The following is a 19,133-nucleotide window of genomic DNA, read 5'->3' on the forward strand; positions in this document are numbered from 1 at the left end:
AGCAGTTGGGGGTTAGGTGCCTTGCTCAGGGGTACTTCAGTCACGTCAGCTCAGGGGGCCGAACCAGCGACCTTCGGTCATAAGGCTGGCTCTCTAACCTCTAGTCCATGACTGTCCTCACAACATATGTCTGTCTTTATGCACAGTGTTGTAATCACAGTCTTTACAGTCTTGTCTTTTTCACCCTGACCGCGCCAGTATACACAGTATAACAGTGCAATAGACGACGCCTTGGAATACAGACCCTTAGTTCACATAATAGAATAAATAAAAATAAATAAAACAACAAATAACCCAAAAATAAATGGTAAAGTGTTTTGTGCAAAGATGCAGAGAGACTCTGTCTTCACAGTTAAATAACTTGGCTAGCTAACTGGACTGACTTAACATTGTTCTGTAATATTATTCGTCATTAGATTAGATTCAAATGAATGTTAGCAGGTACATATGTTGTATTCTACACTACCTTGTTCTAGTGTATCTCCTTTCATTTTAATGCAAAAACACCTTCGTGTCTGTTTGTGCATTTCCATAGAAAAAAGAAAGATTCGGCAAACTTGAAAGAATTGGTTTGGCACCCAGTCAGCCTAAAAACATATGTAATCCTATGGGAGGGCAGGTTGCAGCGTTGTCTTTGCATGTGTTCAGTTCCAGGAGGTTCAGAGTGGCAACAAGATGGAAGGGTTCAGGGGGCAGGGTGGGGTTTGGGTTGTGTACAGGCCTCCTGGCCTCCCTTCAGCCCCGGAATGTGACATTTACTAAAAGCCACTGGCAAAATGTGTCTTGTGTCTCTGCCAGAGAGAACGAGGGGGGAACACATGCGTATTTTTAAAACATCTTTGCTGAACAGTTTGTTCTCTGTTAAAGATTAAGGGCTTTCTTGTTGGCTTGCTAAGTGCTGGCTCTTAGCTGGTGGGTAGAATACCAAAGAGGCTAATCATATCCATAACGTGTATTCCAGAGAGCAGCCTCAGCTTAAGAAACACAGGCGAAGTGAAAGACGGTCTGAGTGAACTTTGGCGAAGGAAGAAGAGCCATTTTGTCAAGTTTCAACACAAATCTCACCACCTTGGGAGCCACAACATTTTATTAAAGTGACATTTCACCATCTTGGCTGTAAATATGTCTCGGTTTGTGATAATGTGGTAGTACAGGCTAAAAATATAATGAATATAATTTGCTTTGCTTTAAGCTTTAGCTCAGCTATAGCTGCTTTTCTCACATCTCTAGTAGGAAACTTTTCCACAAAAGTAGAATTTTACCTACTAATCTAATTCAGCTGTGGAGCCGCAACAGGACAGTGAAAGAGCTGCGTGTTGCAGAGCCCTGAATTAGGCCCTCAGAGCTGTTAGTGCTGTCAGATTTCCATTGTTTCTGGAGCCAAATACATCTGGGATAATATGGAATGGTTCATAAAAAGGAAAACATTCTACAGGAGTGATGCCAGTTTCAGTTCCACATTGGCCTGGACAGCCTGGACTGCTCTGTGAGGGTCCATGGGGGTCCTGACCACTGAAGAACAGGGTAAAAGGGGGCTAACAAAGTATCAGAGAAACAGATGGACTACAGTCTGTAACTGTAGAACTACAAAGTGCACCTATAGAGTAAGTGGAGCTGATAAGATGGTACTTAAGCATGGAGATGGTACTTAATGAAGTGGCCGGTCACTGTAAATGCAGCTTATACTGAGAAGCAACTCAGATCATCTGAAATGATCTCAATTTTTCTTTTGTTGACATGAAAAGAACCAGAAAAATGAGAAAGTTGTACTATCCCAGTCCATTTTTATCACCTGATTGCTGTTAGATTACTCAGTTACTAATATAATTCATAGTGACAGCCCTTGTATGCATGTATGAAAATGGCCGCAGCTTCATACGTTCCCAGCTGCACGCTGTTCTTGACTGACGTGCTCTTGAATCAGATCTCTCGGTGAAATGTCATCCTGTCTCTACATACTCATGCATGGGTGCTAAAGCTTGAGAAAACCATTCCCATCAGCTCTCATCCAGAGGATTCCCAGTAGTGCAGTGTCGTGTCGTACTGCAGTTCTGACAGTGACGGCCCGTAGTGTTCAGCCACGTCACTGAGGCTGCAGCTAGCAGCACCTGGAGCACCAGCCGAGTTGTTGTTTTGCAGAGCCTTTAAAATGATTAGTAACATGGAAATGGCATTCGTATTCAGTTTTTATTGGGTATTGGCCATTTCGAGTCTGCATCTCCAACTTTTATCTATTTGTCAAAGTCAGAAAATAAAAAATACAGGAAAAAATGGACTTTTTTTCCCACAAAACAAGACCATACACATTTCATCAAATTCAAATTTTAATGAAATATCTTCTACGTATTAACACAAATATGTTTAGTTTTAACTTTCAGTTGAAAATGCCTGCAGTGAGCTATGAGTAAGCATATCGCTGCTGTTGGAAGAAAATCTTGTATCTCCATTTTTGAAGATTTTCAGTTTTTGACATAATTTGAAATTGCCTGTTACCCTTTACATTGTAGGTAAATTTAATGAAGAATGGACTAAAAGAAACATCCCAAAATCGCTTGGGAAATATGCCTGGTTCTATTGACTTACATTACAAGTAAAGTATGTTTTTATTCTTCTACTATAAAGTTACCATTTTGGAGATACGAGGTTTTCTTCCGACAGCAGCTATATATATATATATATATATATATATATATATTGTGTGTGTGTGTGTGTGTGTATATTTTTTTTATATCTCCAAAATTATAACTTTACAGAAAATGGAAAAATCCTACTTTACTTTTAATGTAAATCAATGGAACCGGACTTTTTCCCAGTCATTTTGTAATATATGTGTATATATCTGTGAGAAATTCCACTAACCTTCAAATGTTTTGTTTCTGCATAATTAATTCATTGATGTATTTAGAGTAATTTGCATAAAAATGCTCCATTCTAGAGAAACTGAGTCAGAATTGTTCATTGTGGTGATAGGAACCAGACATCTGAAGCATATAATACATGTTAAAGTAACCTTAGAGAATGCTGGCATATGAAATGGTTATGAATAAAGCTGCCCAATGCCTGAGACAGTGTATTGAAAATGGATAGTAAATAAAATGGTTGTGTTTGTGCTGTAGACATCATGACACCTGTATTCCATCACCACCACTCAGCAAGTTTCTATACTATGCACTATTTCACAGTGAAACAATTGGATTTACTTTTTGGCGGAAATTTTGAAATATCAGTGGAATTCCCCTTTGTATCACATGCTTAACAGTCAGTGGTTTGCCCTTTTTTTCATCTCTCTGTCTCTGGATTTCTCTTCTCAGATTCGTCTGGGGCCCTTAATTCATCCCCCTCTCAGCCTCCACCAATGGGCTCCATGATGGGCCACCCGTCAGTGATCAGCTCCTCGCGGCCCCTCCCCTCAGACATGGGCCCATTGGGCTCTCCAATCAACGGCCTGGCCTCGCCCTACTCGGTCATCACCTCTTCCATGGGCTCTCCATCAGTCTCACTGCCCTCCACACCTGGCATGGGCTTCAGCACCCTCAACAGCCCGCAGGTAACCCCACCACACACTGACTTAGGGTCATATTGTGCCTGGTCAGTGCTGAGCAGCGTCCATATAGAGCAGGAAGAAAAGCTAGTCTGAAAGCAGCTTAGTCTCAAAACTAAGCGGATATGGCGTTAGTGGCAGGGACAGAGCAACTCCTGTTAACCTCTGGAGATTTAGTCAAGCGAGTAATTGCTTAGCTAGTTAAGTCATTATTGTATTTACATGTGATTTTAGATTCGTATGGAAAGAGTTTGTGCTTCTTTCTGTTTGATACCAAGAAATGCTGTCAAAAATGTAAAGATGTTTTAATTTACAGAAACAAAAACTCAATTTCAGATCATACTTTTATCATTGATAGGCCTGCAATTAGGGTCATTAATTGCCATATGAATAACAGTGATTAACAATTTGTCTGTTCTTGTTCATTGTTTGCATATATAAGTCTAAAGTGGCCAAATTGGCCGATTAGCGAATGTTTGCCAAGTAGTTAACACTGGTCGTACTGCCTGATCAATACAGTGCACACACTCACTCAAACGCCTCAATTGTCTGTATTTATACAGCACTGTGTGAAAGTTTTAGGCATCTAAGCAAATTTTTAAACAATTGATCTCAGCAGTGAGTTTATCACAATATGCATTAGAATAAAGTCATATTCATAATTCAAATAAATATAAAAACAATAAAAAGTAACAAGAATTTCTTGGGTCCATATTTTTCCTTGACACCTTCACAGCCACCACAGAGACTTTTTAATATCATCAGTTACATCATGAGCACAATTTACTGAAGCACTGATTGATCAAACCAGGAGCTGCTTTTTAACTACATATAATACTGGACTTAACTAACTACATATAATACTGGACTTAACTAACTACATATAATACTGAACTTAACTAACTACATATAATACTGGACTTAACTAACTACATATAATACTGAACTTAACTAACTACATATAATACTGGACTTAACTAACTACATATAATACTGAACTTAACTAACTACATATAATACTGGACTTAACTAACTACATATAATACTGGACTTAACTAACTACATATAATACTGGACTTAACTAACTACATATAATACTGAACTTAACTAACTACATATAATACTGGACTTAACTAACTACATATAATACTGAACTTAACTAACTACATATAATACTGGACTTAACTAACTACATATAATACTGGACTTAACTAACTACATATAATACTGGACTTAACTAACTACATATAATACTGGGCTTAACTAACTACATATAATACTGAACTTAACTAACTACATATAATACTGGACTTAACTAACTACATATAATACTGGACTTAACTAACTACATATAATACTGGACTTAACTAACTACATATAATACTGAACTTAACTAACTACATATAATACTGAACTTAACTAACTACATATAATACTGGACTTAACTAACTACATATAATACTGAACTTAACTAACTACATATAATACTGGACTTAACTAACTACATATAATACTGGACTTAACTAACTACATATAATACTGAACTTAACTAACTACATATAATACTGGACTTAACTAACTACATATAATACTGAACTTAACTAACTACATATAATACTGGACTTAACTAACTACATATAATACTGGGCTTAACTAACTACGTATAATACTGGACTTAACTAACTACATATAATACTGGACTTAACTAACTACATATAATACTGAACTTAACTAACTACATATAATACTGGACTTAACTAACTACATATAATACTGGGCTTAACTAACTACATATAATACTGAACTTAACTAACTACATAAAACACTGGACTTAACTAACTACATATAATACTGGACTTAACTAACTACATATAATACTGAACTTAACTAACTACGTATAATACTGAACTTAACTAACTACATATAATACTGGACTTAACTAAGTACATATAATACTGAACTTAACTAACTACATATAATACTGGACTTAACTAACTACATATAATACTGAACTTAACTAACTACATATAATACTGGACTTAACTAACTACATATAATACTGGACTTAACTAACTACATATAATACTGAACTTAACTAACTACATATAATACTGAACTTAACTAACTACATATAATACTGGACTTAACTAACTACATATAATACTGGACTTAACTAACTACATATAATACTGAACTTAACTAACTACATATAATACTGAACTTAACTAACTACATATAATACTGGACTTAACTAACTACATATAATACTGGGCTTAACTAACTACATATAATACTGAACTTAACTAACTACATATAATACTGGACTTAACTAACTACATATAATACTGGGCTTAACTAACTACATATAATACTGAACTTAACTAACTACTGGACTTAACTAACTACATATAATACTGGACTTAACTAACTACATATAATACTGGGCTTAACTAACTACATATAATACTGGACTTAACTAACTACATATAATACTGAACTTAACTAACTACATATAATACTGGACTTAACTAATTACATATAATACTGGGCTTAACTAACTACATATAATACTGTACTTAACTAACTACATATAATACTGGACTTAACTAACTTCATATAATACTGGGCTTCCTCGAGGAGAGGCTTGCAAATGGGTAAACAAACACACCAACATCCAGAAAATTACTATTTTTATATATATATATATATATATATATATATATATACACATTTTGTTTATTCAAATGTGAACACTTTTCTCAGCAAATAAACACAAACTGCGTAAATAAATAGATTTTGAAAATGTGTCTTGGGTGCCCAAAACATATATATATATATATATATATGAAAGAGAGAGAGAGAGAGAGTTCGGGATCACTCAGCAAAGTTAGAATTTTTTTGTGTCTGTTTTCTTTTATTTACATTTATTGGCCTCATTCACATTTAGTTTGTTGCAGCATTATGATTGAGGAATCTATCAACTGTAGAAAGTGGCATCAGTCAGCTTATATAATTGCGATTATCTTAAACATTTGTGATTAGGCGATGATGTAATAATTATGACAGGCCTGTCTGTCGCAGTCATGAAATTTGACATGAGGATTGGTTGCCGCATAAACATTTTCAGTTTAATTTTCTTTTGTTTGCCGTTATTATTAAAGTTTAAATGGTCAGATTGGCTGATTAGCTACTGTATCTTGTGTCCCATCTATTCAAACTTGGTGTCAAGCTCAAATAAAAAACATGACTCACTGCTTCTCTCTAAAGGTGTTACAGCGAGGCAGAAATGAGAGCTTTTGTTGTGCTTGTATTTCATTAAATGTGTTTTCTGTTTTCTTACACGTGTATTTATTTGCCCCATGGGGATGGATGAAAATGCACCCAATTCATCTTCTGTTTGTCAAGTAAAGATTTGACTGAGAAAGCTAACAGTCAACCTAAATCCATATGATCAGCTCAGTTGAATAGACATTGAGTAATAGTTTAGAACTGATAGAATTTCCCCTTTCAAGGAGAGGAGATAATAACTAATATGCACTGGTCATGAATTTTGTGCCTTATTCTGCTTATTGTGCTTTATTTAAAGTTGTGATGCAAATAACACTTTCTCTTTACTGGGCCAACTGACATTTTGAATATGAAAATGAAAAATGAGTTGCCTATTTACATAACATGAATTAAAGATGGAAAGTCCTCTATCAGAAGTAAGAGGCAACTGGCTGTCTGGCATGAAAGGTCATGCATAAATTATGCGAATGTATTTATGATATTTTGGTATTCAGATACAACTCGAGTGAACTTGTCTGGCATAAAACACAAACTGGCCAAAATAAAATTAATGAAATGAAGGATTGTGGATTTCATGTTTGGGCCTATATGTGTGTGTATATATGTAGACACATACACACTATATTGCCAAAAGTATTCGCTCGTCTGCCTTCACGCTCATATGAAATTGAGTGAGATCCCGTTCTTAATCCATAGGGTTTAATGTGATGTTGGCCCACCCTTTGCAGCTATAACAGCTTCAACTCTTCTGGGAAGGCTTTCCACAAGGGTTAGGAGTGTGTTTATGGGAATTGTTCGTTCTTCCAGTAGTGCATTTGTAAGGTCAGACACTGATGTTGGACGAGAAGGCCTGGCTCACAGTCTCCGCTCTAATTCATCCCAAAGGTGTTCTGTCGGGTTGAAGTCAGGACTCTGTGCAGGCCAGTCAAGTTCTTCCACAGCAAACTCGCTCATCCATGTCTTTATAGACCTTGCTTTATGCACTGGTGCACAGTCATGTTGGAACAGGAAGGGGCTGTCCCCAAACTGTTCCCACAAAGCTGGGAGGATGAAATTGTTCAAAATCTCTTGGTGCTGAAGCTTTAAGAGTTCCTTTCACTGGAACTAAGGGGCCGAGCCCAACTCCTGAAAAACAACCCCACACCATAATCCCCCCTCTACCAAACGTTACACTTGGCACAATGAATATATATATATATCTCTCAGTGTGTGTGTTTTCAGGCTGGGCTGTTTTTTTGAAAGAGATACAGTATAGAGTAGCCAATCAGAACAGAGCTTATATAAATACTGCAGTCTGAATACGTGGATATATGTAAATGTGTACGTTTTTGTGACATCACAGAAACAATTAATTAAAATCAGGCGGTTTTTGCAGATTAGTTTCTGTACATGGACAGAATGGAATGAATTGTACATTTTGGTGACGTTAATCTACTACATCAAACTCTTTAATATAAAAATAGCAAGGAAACATCTGTTTCCATTGATATGGGCCCTTCAGCGAAATGTACGAAGAGACATTTTAAGCTACTGTAGACTAGTCTGGTAGAACTTCAGGACTGGCTTGAGGTCTTATTGTGGATGTAAGTGGATATTGTATTAGCGGCTTTAATAGCAGTTCTAGTTACAGTGGAGGAACAGTGTGAGACATTTCTTGACGTTGGTTCAAAGGCAGCAGTTTCTTCTCAGAGCGACATCTTTCCACATACTCGTCTGGGGAATCTAGTTCTCTTCCTTCTCAGACGTTCAGTTGATTATCAGAATAAATCAAACATAGAGAACTCTAACATCACTGATGGATGTCAGTAGGTAAAGTGCTGGACTGTTCAACTATTGAAATCTGTCACATTAAATCGAATCTTATCAATATCTGAAATAAAATTTTTGTAAAATCAGTATTGATTTGTCAAATAATCATATGAAATATGAATATGAAAATGCTTATATCGCTCAGGCCCTGTTTCTCAACCCCCCGCAACCCCCCCACCACCACCCCCCACACCCCACCCGCGCTCCTGCTCTTTTCACTTCTTGTCATGTCCACAGCTCGTGAGCTGTTCTGAAAGCTGGATGCTGAGAGGCGTCCTCGCTCTGCACTATGGACTACAAATCCCTTCAGGCTCCTCGCTCAGAATAAACTACACCTCTGACGGGTGACGGCCATGTGAACAGTGACCTGTGGTTTCTACGAGGATGTTTGTGCAGAATGTATGAGGTCGTATACTGATGTAAGCCTATATGACCCCAGTATAAGCACCATGATGTAAACTATGTGCATATAGAGGTTGTTGACCGTTCACCTGTAGCCAGTACAAAACACAAAAATGTACATTGCTCTGAAGTTGCAGTCATCTCAAATTTAATATTAATTTAATATAAATAACATTTGACCTGCCAAAATGGTTGGAAGCAGGAGAAACATGGCCACATATTTGGACTGAAACAGGTGGATAAATCTGTAATGAAATGCCAGAATGTAACATTTTCACCAGTTTATCAGAAGTTCATAGGTTTGATGTGAAAGGGTTCACTGGCTGTGTTTACATGCAGAGATTTTTGCCATTCCGATTATAGATCTAGACTGAGGTGTTTATTTCTCGCTCTACTCTCAACAACATGACTGAAAAACCTCCGTTTACATGGTCACTACATGTAACCGATCCAAAATGATGCACACATGTAAAGAACCACTTATTCTACATGTTACCATGACAGCGAGCATCACATGAGTCCAGCCAGAGTGAGATGAGCAGCAGTGAGCAGTGCTTGTTTTTAATTGCTTTAAAATGTCAGACTCAGAAAAAAAAACCCTCCTTCACATGTCCTTATTAAAGAAGGCCGAGTGGAAGACGTTGTATTCTGAGACACATAAGCCAGACGTCCGTCCCACTGCCGTCTTTTAAAGATTGAAGCATAAACTTTGTCTCCTCTGCAGACCAGTTTCTGCTCTGCTGTGTCAAGCGGTATAAATTCTCACTATGCAGACGCACATGCAGAACGGACTTAAACTATCCGATAGGGAGTGTAATCGGATTCTGGTGTTTACACAGGTATTATTCTTCTATTTAGCTGATTATTTACAGGATTATACACCTCATTCAAGCGGATAGACACTGTATTCCGAATGGCATCAGTTGAACTAGTCTGTTCCAGTTGAGGTGTTTACCTGGACGTATTCTGTTCTGATTGAGCTATTAGTGTGATTATTAATGGATTTTTAGGTTTCATGTAAAAGTGGCTGTTATAGAAACTTATGGACTTGGATTACTCCACAGGGGTGGTACTAGGAACCATGTCTAAAACACAAATATAGCCATTTTATTTACTATCAAAAACTACCAGTGAGCCTCCACATGTTCTAAGTTTGTGTGTGTAATGTTGATAATGTTAAAAAAATGTCTAAAAAGTGTAAAATCTGAAAAAAAAAAGTTTTCTTACACAGTGCCCTACATGCACCTCTTTGTCAGGAATTTAAATGGTTTAAAAATATATTTTATGTTAAAACCTTCTTAAGACCATGATAGAACATGTCAGATATATGCCATGAGTGCATTTTAAGAAATACATTTTAGGCTAAAAGCTCTCAAAGCTTGCGTAAAACAGTGTTTTGTGCAATCGGACAGTGTATTCATAGCTATTTCATGTAAACATTTTCTGTGATGTAGTTTTAAGAGTCATTAAACTCTTCAGACATCTGGTTCCTATCACCACCACTAACTTTCTTAAAAATGGAGCATTTCACACCAAACTACTCTGAATAACCATCTTAACCATTTGATTATGCAGATCTTTTGAAAAACTGATGGACTTCCCCTTCATCAGATTATTTAAACAGTAATGAGAAACGCTATTTTGCTTTCTTTGCTGTCCTGCGCTAGTCAGCTCAGACCCAGAGGTCAGTTGGTTTGACAGTAGATACACACAATTTCGTTCGCAGCAAAACATTATGAAGGACTTAATATCTCAATTAATCAATAGTACAGAACATTTGAAAAATCTCTTAATTTTTCCTTTAGGTTAAAGAGCACTGATGTAATTGTTCGTGTGTGTGTGTGTGTGTGTGTGTGTATGTGTGTGTGTGCGCGCATGATCTTTGTGGGGACCAGTTAATGCTCAGAAGCACAGAAAAACATGAACATTCTGATGCGACCGATATTTGAATGGCCCACACAAGGAAACACATCTTTTATTTTTTTCATAAAAATGCAGCTTTTATTTGCTAAAGTAAAAGAGCCAGTGTGGTTTTCTCAGGGTCACTAAGGTTAATGTTAGGGTTTAGTTAATTGTAGCACAGATATACGTGTCGTACACATGTTGCTCATGTGCAGAACACCAAAACGTCCCTAATTATCAGTGATTATTTTTTCCAATACTGGTAAATATGTTGTCAACCAACCGATATATTGTTCCAGCTCTATGCATATGTGTGCACTACACTGCATACTATAATGCATACACTAGTAAAAGAATCCTGAATTTATCTTCACAAATAACTACAATTGTGTGATGTGATTTAGCTGAAAGTGTTCTGATCTTCGATCGTGAGATCGGCAGCAGGCTGGGACAGGCGGCAGCAGTAATGAGCCGTAAGGCAAAGCTCTCTGTTGGTCTACATCCCGACCCTCACCTGTGGTCATGAGCTGTGGGTAAGACTGAGATCACAAATACAAGCGGCAGAAATGAGCCTCTTCGCAGGGTGGCAGGCTACACACTGTTTGATAGGGTGAGGAGCTCGGCCATCCGGGAGGAGCTCGGAGTAGAGCCGCTATTCCTCCGCATTGAGAGGAGCCAGGTGAGGTGGTTCGGGCATCTGATTTGGATGCCCCCTGGACGCCTCCCGGTTGGGGTGTACCAGGCACGGCCTACCGGAATATGGTCATCCTAGGAGCGGCTTGGGGTCCCTGGGAATGAGCTGGAGGAAGTTGCAGGGTCATCTGGGATTCTCTGCTCTCCCAACTGCTACCGCGACCCTATCTGGATTAAGCGGTCAACGACGACGATGATGATGATGATGATGATGATGATGATGATGATGATGATGATGTTCTGATCTTTGATTTAGGTCTTAGACCTCCTACACTGTAAAAAGTCTCTCGTCAGATCTACTTCAAAAAATGACTTCATGTAGCTACAATCAATTGAACTAGTTTTATTCAGCCTAAATAAATACTTGGAATGAGTGAATCTTTCAATCAACATATTTTCTTAAATTGAATAAAAGAAAGACTCTGTCACAAAAAACTCGAAACTCAGAACACTTTGAAGATCTAGTATTTTTTTTTTTTATTATTTAAACTTGGAAATAATGGAAAGTTTTAGAATCATGAAAAATGTCAAAGACAATAAAAACGAAGATTAAATATTCAAAGTTCTGCATTATTTTTAGCTCTCTACTCAAATTAAAGCAGATCTGTGAAATTATGAACTTTGAACCAAAAGGTCAGGTTTTATTTTCATTCTTATTTCTTCCATTGAAGCTTGTATTCCGATGACTCTCAGGGGGGATTTGATCTACTGATGAGTCCATGCTTTAGTGCACGCTGTCATTAAAGCAAAAGAAGGACATAAGAAATACTAAGACATTCAGAAAGTCATGTAAACATTCAAGGATTCTACATGTCAACTCAAATTATTACACTGGCAATGTAATTCGTAATAAAAACGGATTAAATTAGAAAGGGATGAATAGATACGTTGTCTCCGTGGTCTCAGACTTGTTAAAGCTTACTTTCTCATGCCACAGTAAGGCAGACGCCCTCGCTCACAGCCCACGTGTGAAGGACACGGGGTGAAAGTGGAGCTGGCAGTGGAGGTGTAAATCGTGTTGCTGATGAAATGATTTGACACACTTTTCTGTGGGGAGAATGTGTAAGATATCTGCCATCTGCTGGCTGCTTTTGGTAGAGCACCCTTTAAAAACAGGCATTTTCAGAGGCAAACTGTCTCGACTTTGTGGGAAGACTAGAGAACAGGGGGACTAAACTACAGGACCAAGAAAGCAGCCCTGATTTGTTGAAGCATTAAAACCCCTTCCCATTTCATTTTTTAAAAAAGTGCAAATCCATTTCTGTTTGGTTACTGGAGTTAGGGTTATATTATCTCTTCAGCTCATTTCACATTTCTCTTTCATTTCTACTCTATTATTAATGTTTTCATGTTTGTTTTATTTGTTCCTTGGTTAATTTTAGTATTTATTATTGACTTTTATTGATCAGTTGTTCTTTTATTTTTTATTTTATTTTTGTTTTTGTGTATTTATTTAATATTTTTTAATAGCCTGTGCATTTGTCTGGTCAGTTCAGTATGCATGCATGCACCAAGAGAAATTCAGTGCTTGGTGAATAATTGATTCTGACTCTGATTCCATTTGTGCCATAAAATGTCAAACCAAGTGGCATTTATTTGAAACAGAGTTTTCCACGATTGTCATTTTTGGTTTTGGCAAAGTTTTCTTTCATCTGCTGATTTACATACAGAATGCCTTTGTCCACTTCTGACTACCAGAGCCCATCAGTGCTCACCCAGATGACAATAAGTTAATACATCATCTACGTGTGTGTGTGTGTGTGTGTGTGTGTGTCTGAGTGTGTGTGTGTGTGTTTTTATATATATATATATATATATATATATATATATATATATATATATATATATATATATATATATATACTGCTCAAAAAAATAAAGGGAACACTCAAATAACACATCCTAGATCTGAATGAATGAAATATTCTCATTGAATACTTTGCCTGTCGACAGCCTGTCGTGTGTTTTTCCACTTTAATTTTGTGTGTGACTCCAAATCCAGGCCTCCATTGGTTAATAAATTTGATTTCCATTGTTGATTTTTGTGTGATTTTGTTGTCAGCACATTAAACTTTGTACAGAACAAAGTATTCAATGAGAATATTTCATTCATTCAGATCTAGGATGTGTTATTTGAGTGTTCCTTTTATTTTTTTGAGCAGTGTATATACACACACACACACACACACACACACACACACACACACACATATATATATATATATATATATATGTTGCTACTGCAGCAAAGACTCAAACTACCTAATTTTAACCACTGCTTCACCTGTTTTTCCCCATGTCTGTATTTTAATATTTTATACTAAAGCTGTTTGCTGTCTGTTGTCCACCAGAGGAGGATGGGTTCCCTTTTTGCGTCTTGGTTCCTCTCAAGGTTTCTTCCTGCTGCTCTTAGTTTTTCCTTGCCACTGTCGCCCTTAGCCACGTGCATGGGGGCTCGGACCCAGATTTTTCTGAAATACTGTTTTTCCATAAAACTAAATATATATATATATCAAAGAAAAAAATTCCACATCCAGATATTGAAATAAATGTTGTGGAATCCATTGATAGCGTTGGTGGGTGCATTGAGTTCAAATTTTAATGTCTCTCTCTCTTTCTCTGTCTCTCTCTCTCTCTCTCTCTCTTTCTTTCTGTCTCTCCTCTCTCTCTCTCCTCTCTCTTTCTCTCTCTCTCCCTCTGTCTCTCTCTCTTTCTCTCTGTCTCTCTCCCTCTCCTGTGCTCCTGCAGATGAACTCTCTGAGCAGTGTGAGCAGCTCAGAGGATGTTAAACCTCCTCCTGGTCTGCCGCCGCTTGGCTACCAGTGCACCAGCCCTGGATCCATGTCCAAACACATCTGCGCCATCTGTGGAGACCGCTCCTCAGGTATGAGAGAGAGAGAGATAGAATGAGAGAGGGGGAGAGAGAGCTTCAAAGCTTTTTCATTATAGCTATAAGCTTAAGGCTACAGTTAAGAGGTGTAAATTCTTAAAAAAGTCACTGGGCCCTGTGCCATGTGGCTAAATCTCCTAGTTATGATCATGCTGTAAACTACAAGCTGCAGTTTCATCTCTGCTGTATCTGTTCATGAACAGCTCTGATAATATCGGTTAAAATTAAGTGGAGTCAAGGAGTTGACTACTCCAGCATCAGGAGTCCAGAGCTGAGAATCAGACTCCAGAGCTCCAGCCGCCATGTCAATACCAGCGTAGCAAGCCCTTGGCCACTTGGTCTTATTTCCCCGCCGGGGGCATCCCTAAGCGCACTTCCTTTACTTTATTGGCTCAAATGAACGGTGGGCTGAGGAACCAAGTGAACACAGGTGTTGACTTCATCAGCTTCATCAGAACTTGCCCTGAAACTGTGGCACACTGACATATTTCACTTTACACACCCAAAAATAGCTGTTTATAAGCCATAGATGGTCAAGTGCTTGACAATGCTTAACACAGCCGTTGATTTGCTGGGCTTTAGGTTACAAATTATCCCATATGTTCTACATGACTGCTAATGCAACTTAATCACTTTACTCAGGCAGCTGGTTAGTTAGTACGCTGAAAGTTACAAGGCTAATACAACAAGAAGAAGAAGGACACTACAACATAATTCTATACTAGTAGAAATAAAAGTGCTGTGCAGGTACATTTCTCGTTCATCAAGGTACAAACAGTGTAAATGTCCCTTTACAGGTACAGCAGTGGATTTAAGGTCTGACTGTGAACCTTAAATCAGTTTTTCCAGGTGAAAAGTTTGTATTTGTATCTTTTCATAACCGATTGTTTTAAAACAGAACAGTAAAATAAAAGCCTGGAGACAAGACGGGGTGTGAAATATAATTTCAGTGGATTGTTGTTCAGTAATGTTTCTGGCCGTCCTCCCAATCTGCCGCAAGTGGCCACTTGTGTAACATAAGTTTCTTGCACATCCGAATGGTGAGTTGAAGTGAGTGAGAAGAAATTATAAAAAGCAATTAAAAAGAGGCCCAGAAAACCCAGAGTTGTGTCACTAAGTAGGGCTGCCGGACCAAGTTGCACTCTTGCGCCCTCATGTGGATAAGCTGAATGAAAAACCTGCCTATTCAAAACCGTTTATCAGAAATTAGATGACCTTTTTAAGGTTAACTGTTCATTATTAACATCTCTATTACTTATCATTACACCTGACTGTAGTAATACTGTAGGTAACACTGCTGTTTATGAATGGGGTTCATGGACGTCTGTTTGTGGTTTTTGGCTGTTTGTTAATGCAGGAAAACACTACGGCGTGTACAGCTGTGAAGGCTGTAAAGGCTTCTTCAAGAGGACCATCCGGAAAGACCTGACCTACACGTGTCGAGACAGCAAGGAGTGCCTGATCGACAAGCGGCAGCGCAACCGCTGCCAGTACTGCCGCTACCAGAAGTGCCTGGCTATGGGCATGAAGAGGGAAGGTGGGTGTGTGTGTCTAAATAAGTCTTGGTGGGTGTGTGTCTATCAAACGTGCCAGAGTAGAGGTCCATATGGACGTAGCATAGAAAGCTGCATTATATAACATCACAAAGAAACCTTTGCCTTGTGTTAAAACGGACCAAAAACAATGTAAAATATTTTTATATCCAAGTTGAACAGGTTCTTTTCTGTAAAGTTAAAATTTTGGAGGTAGAAGATTTTATACGTTTAATGCATTTCTTTGTACATATCTCTATATAGCGGTTCAGGAAGAGAGGCAGCGTGGGAGGGAGAAGAGCGATAACGAGGTGGAGTCGACAAGCACTTTTAATGAAGAAATGCCAGTGGAGAAGATCCTTGATGCGGAGCTCGCGGTAGAACCCAAAACAGAAACACAGACGGACGGCAGTCCCGGCAACTCTGTAAGTAACATAACTTTTGTGTGCTGTGCTACTAATAAAGCTAGCATTTACATTAATGGCATCTGGCAGATGCACATATCCAGAGCGACTTACACAGGTAGGCCAAGGTGTTAGGTCTTGCCCAAGGACTCTTATTGTTATAGTGTAGTGTGCTTACCCAGGCAGGGGATTGAACCCCAGTTTACAGCGTAGAAGGAGGTGTTACCCACTATATCCAACAGCATGCCACACTCTCTCTTGTCACTGGGGTGGGACCCTCAGGGTTACATCTCAGTACCTTTAGCCAGGGAACATAACCATAATCCTCTGAAATAATTTTTTCTACGCTGTAAGCTGACTCCACACACTCCGCCTTGCCTCCAGGCTTTTATTCTACTGTTTTGTTTTAAAACATTTGGTTATGAAAACATACAAATACGAACTTTTCACCTGGAAAAACTTATTTAAGGTTCACAGTCAGACCACTGCTGTACCTTTGAGGGAACTTTTACATTGTTTGTACCTTGATGAACGAAAAACGTACCTGCACAGCACCTTTATTTCTAACAGTGCATGTGTAGTGAGGACAAGTTGATGTGAAACCTTCCCAGGTCTCCCATGACATATATGTCTTGAATTACCTTCCTACATTTTCTCATCTATTGAGAATTTCTAATTAATTTTTGGTATTTTTGTATGTACAACCTTGTTTTGCAGACATAAAAAACAAAGCCCTTGACTGTTCAGAGTCCACCGGGTTCCACTTCTGAAACCTCAGAACAGCTCAGCTAGTTTACATTGAAGTGCCTGTAGTTCCTGAATAATGAGCCTTAGTACGTCATAAACCGGGATGTTAAGGGGTCAGAAGAAACAGAGAAAGACAAAAGTGAGGACTTGTGAACCTTACAGTACAGAATGTGAAGTGATTACCCCTTATAGCCACGGCCCAGGCTTCTACAACTTAACCCTTGTGTGGTGTTGATGTGTTTGTTACTCAGTGGTCTGGTGGATCCACCACATTATTGTTTTTAAATCAATACAGACACAACAATTTATGTAAAAATACCAGATGTTAAAAGTATCACAAGTGGCCAATGTAGGGTTCTACTTTAGCAGCAGTAGCCAGTCAGCAGCCTGTCCATGTTGTCCACCCTCACACACACACACACGCACACACGCATGCACACACACTAACAGCAGGCCATGTAGGAGGAGAACAGAGTGAAGGACGCAGCACCTCCACACTTTTACTCCCTGTGGGTTCAGCCCAGCACCACATGTGTAATATAAATGTGTGGGGGGTTAACAGAGTGAAGATGCTGAAAGGTCAAGAAGTCATAATAAATCACATCATTTTTTCTTCTGGTAAACTTTAAAAACAGGTCCCACAGACCTGAACACCACACAAGGATTAAGAATTACTCAGCCAGTTTGCCTTGTGTTTTATGTAAGGATTAACGAGCCTTAGGGTGTAAAAAGCCTGTAGTTTAAAGGGGTAAATGTTAGTTGTTACATACTTACTATAGAATGATGTAATTAGACATGAATACTTATGTAGTTTAAATCTAATCAAGGAGTAATAAGAACCTCTGTGATTGGAAAGATTTGTGGCAGATTTTTATTTTAAGGAGCTAAAAATTCCCACAACTGATTATATCAGCTGGCATAAAATTTTCTTTTTTTATATTTATTATTTTAATTTCATACTGCCGTTTAAGTTAAACTGTGCTGATGTGACCAGCTCAAAGCCTTAAGTAACATTAATATTAGAGCACTGGGCATAGGTGCTTTGGTTTCCATTAATAGTCTTTTACTTTCCTTTTCTTTAATTAATTATCTTCATAAAACAGGCTTTTTTGTGTGCGTGTATAACACACAAACATTTTCTTATCTTTCTGTGTGTTATAACATGTTTTTGCCAATAGCATTAAAACTCTGAATGGATTAGTCCCACGCATCTGTCTCAAAACATGTCCATATTTGAGTGTTTTAATATGTACACTGATCAACCATAACATTATGACCGCCTTGTTTCCTTGTCCTTGTTTCTACGCTCATTGTCCATTTTATCAGCTCCACTTACTCTATAGGTGCACTTTGTAGTTCTACAGTTACAGACTGTAGTCCATCTGTTTCTCTGATACTTTGCTACCCCCTTTTTACCCTGTTCTTCAGTGGTCAGGACCCCCATGGACCCTCACAGAGCAGGTACTATTTGGGTAGTGGATCATTCTCAGCATTGCAGTAACAATGACATGGCGGTGGTGTGTTAGTGTGTGTTGCGCTGATCTGAGTGGATCAGACACAGCAGCGCTGCTGGAGTTTTTGAACACCTCTGTGTCACTGCTGGACTGCGAAGAGTCCACCACCCAAATATCCAGCCAACAGCGTCCTGTGACCACTGATGAAGGACTAGAGGATGACCAACACAAACTGTGCAGCAGCAGATGAGCTATCTTCTCTGACTTTACATCTACAAGGTGGACTGACAAGATAGGAGTGTCTAATAGAGTGGACAGTGAGTGGACAGTGTTTAAAAACTCCAGCAGCACTGCTGTGTCTCATCCACTCAAACCAGCACAACACACACAATGACACCACCACTACGTCAGTGTTACTGCAGTGCTGAGAATGATCCACCAGCCAAATAGTACCTGCTCTGTGAGGATCCA

The 19,133-nt window shown here is 38.4% G+C and overlaps 1 protein-coding gene across 2 annotated transcripts in view; it reads left to right on the forward strand.

Annotated features, from left to right (window-relative positions):
- rxrgb (retinoid X receptor, gamma b) overlaps positions 1-19,133 on the forward strand; it is a 74,519-nt gene that overhangs the window by 48,587 nt on the left and 6,799 nt on the right. For both annotated transcript variants that reach the window (XM_017723735.2, XM_017723737.2), the window contains exons 2-5: positions 3,312-3,547; positions 14,384-14,519; positions 15,883-16,062; positions 16,322-16,482. In XM_017723735.2, the coding sequence (XP_017579224.1) occupies positions 3,312-3,547; positions 14,384-14,519; positions 15,883-16,062; positions 16,322-16,482 (713 nt within the window). The remainder of the gene's footprint in view (positions 1-3,311; positions 3,548-14,383; positions 14,520-15,882; positions 16,063-16,321; positions 16,483-19,133) is intronic.

This window comes from Pygocentrus nattereri, chromosome 4, assembly GCF_015220715.1.
Source record: "Pygocentrus nattereri isolate fPygNat1 chromosome 4, fPygNat1.pri, whole genome shotgun sequence".
Lineage (NCBI taxonomy): Eukaryota > Metazoa > Chordata > Actinopteri > Characiformes > Serrasalmidae > Pygocentrus > Pygocentrus nattereri.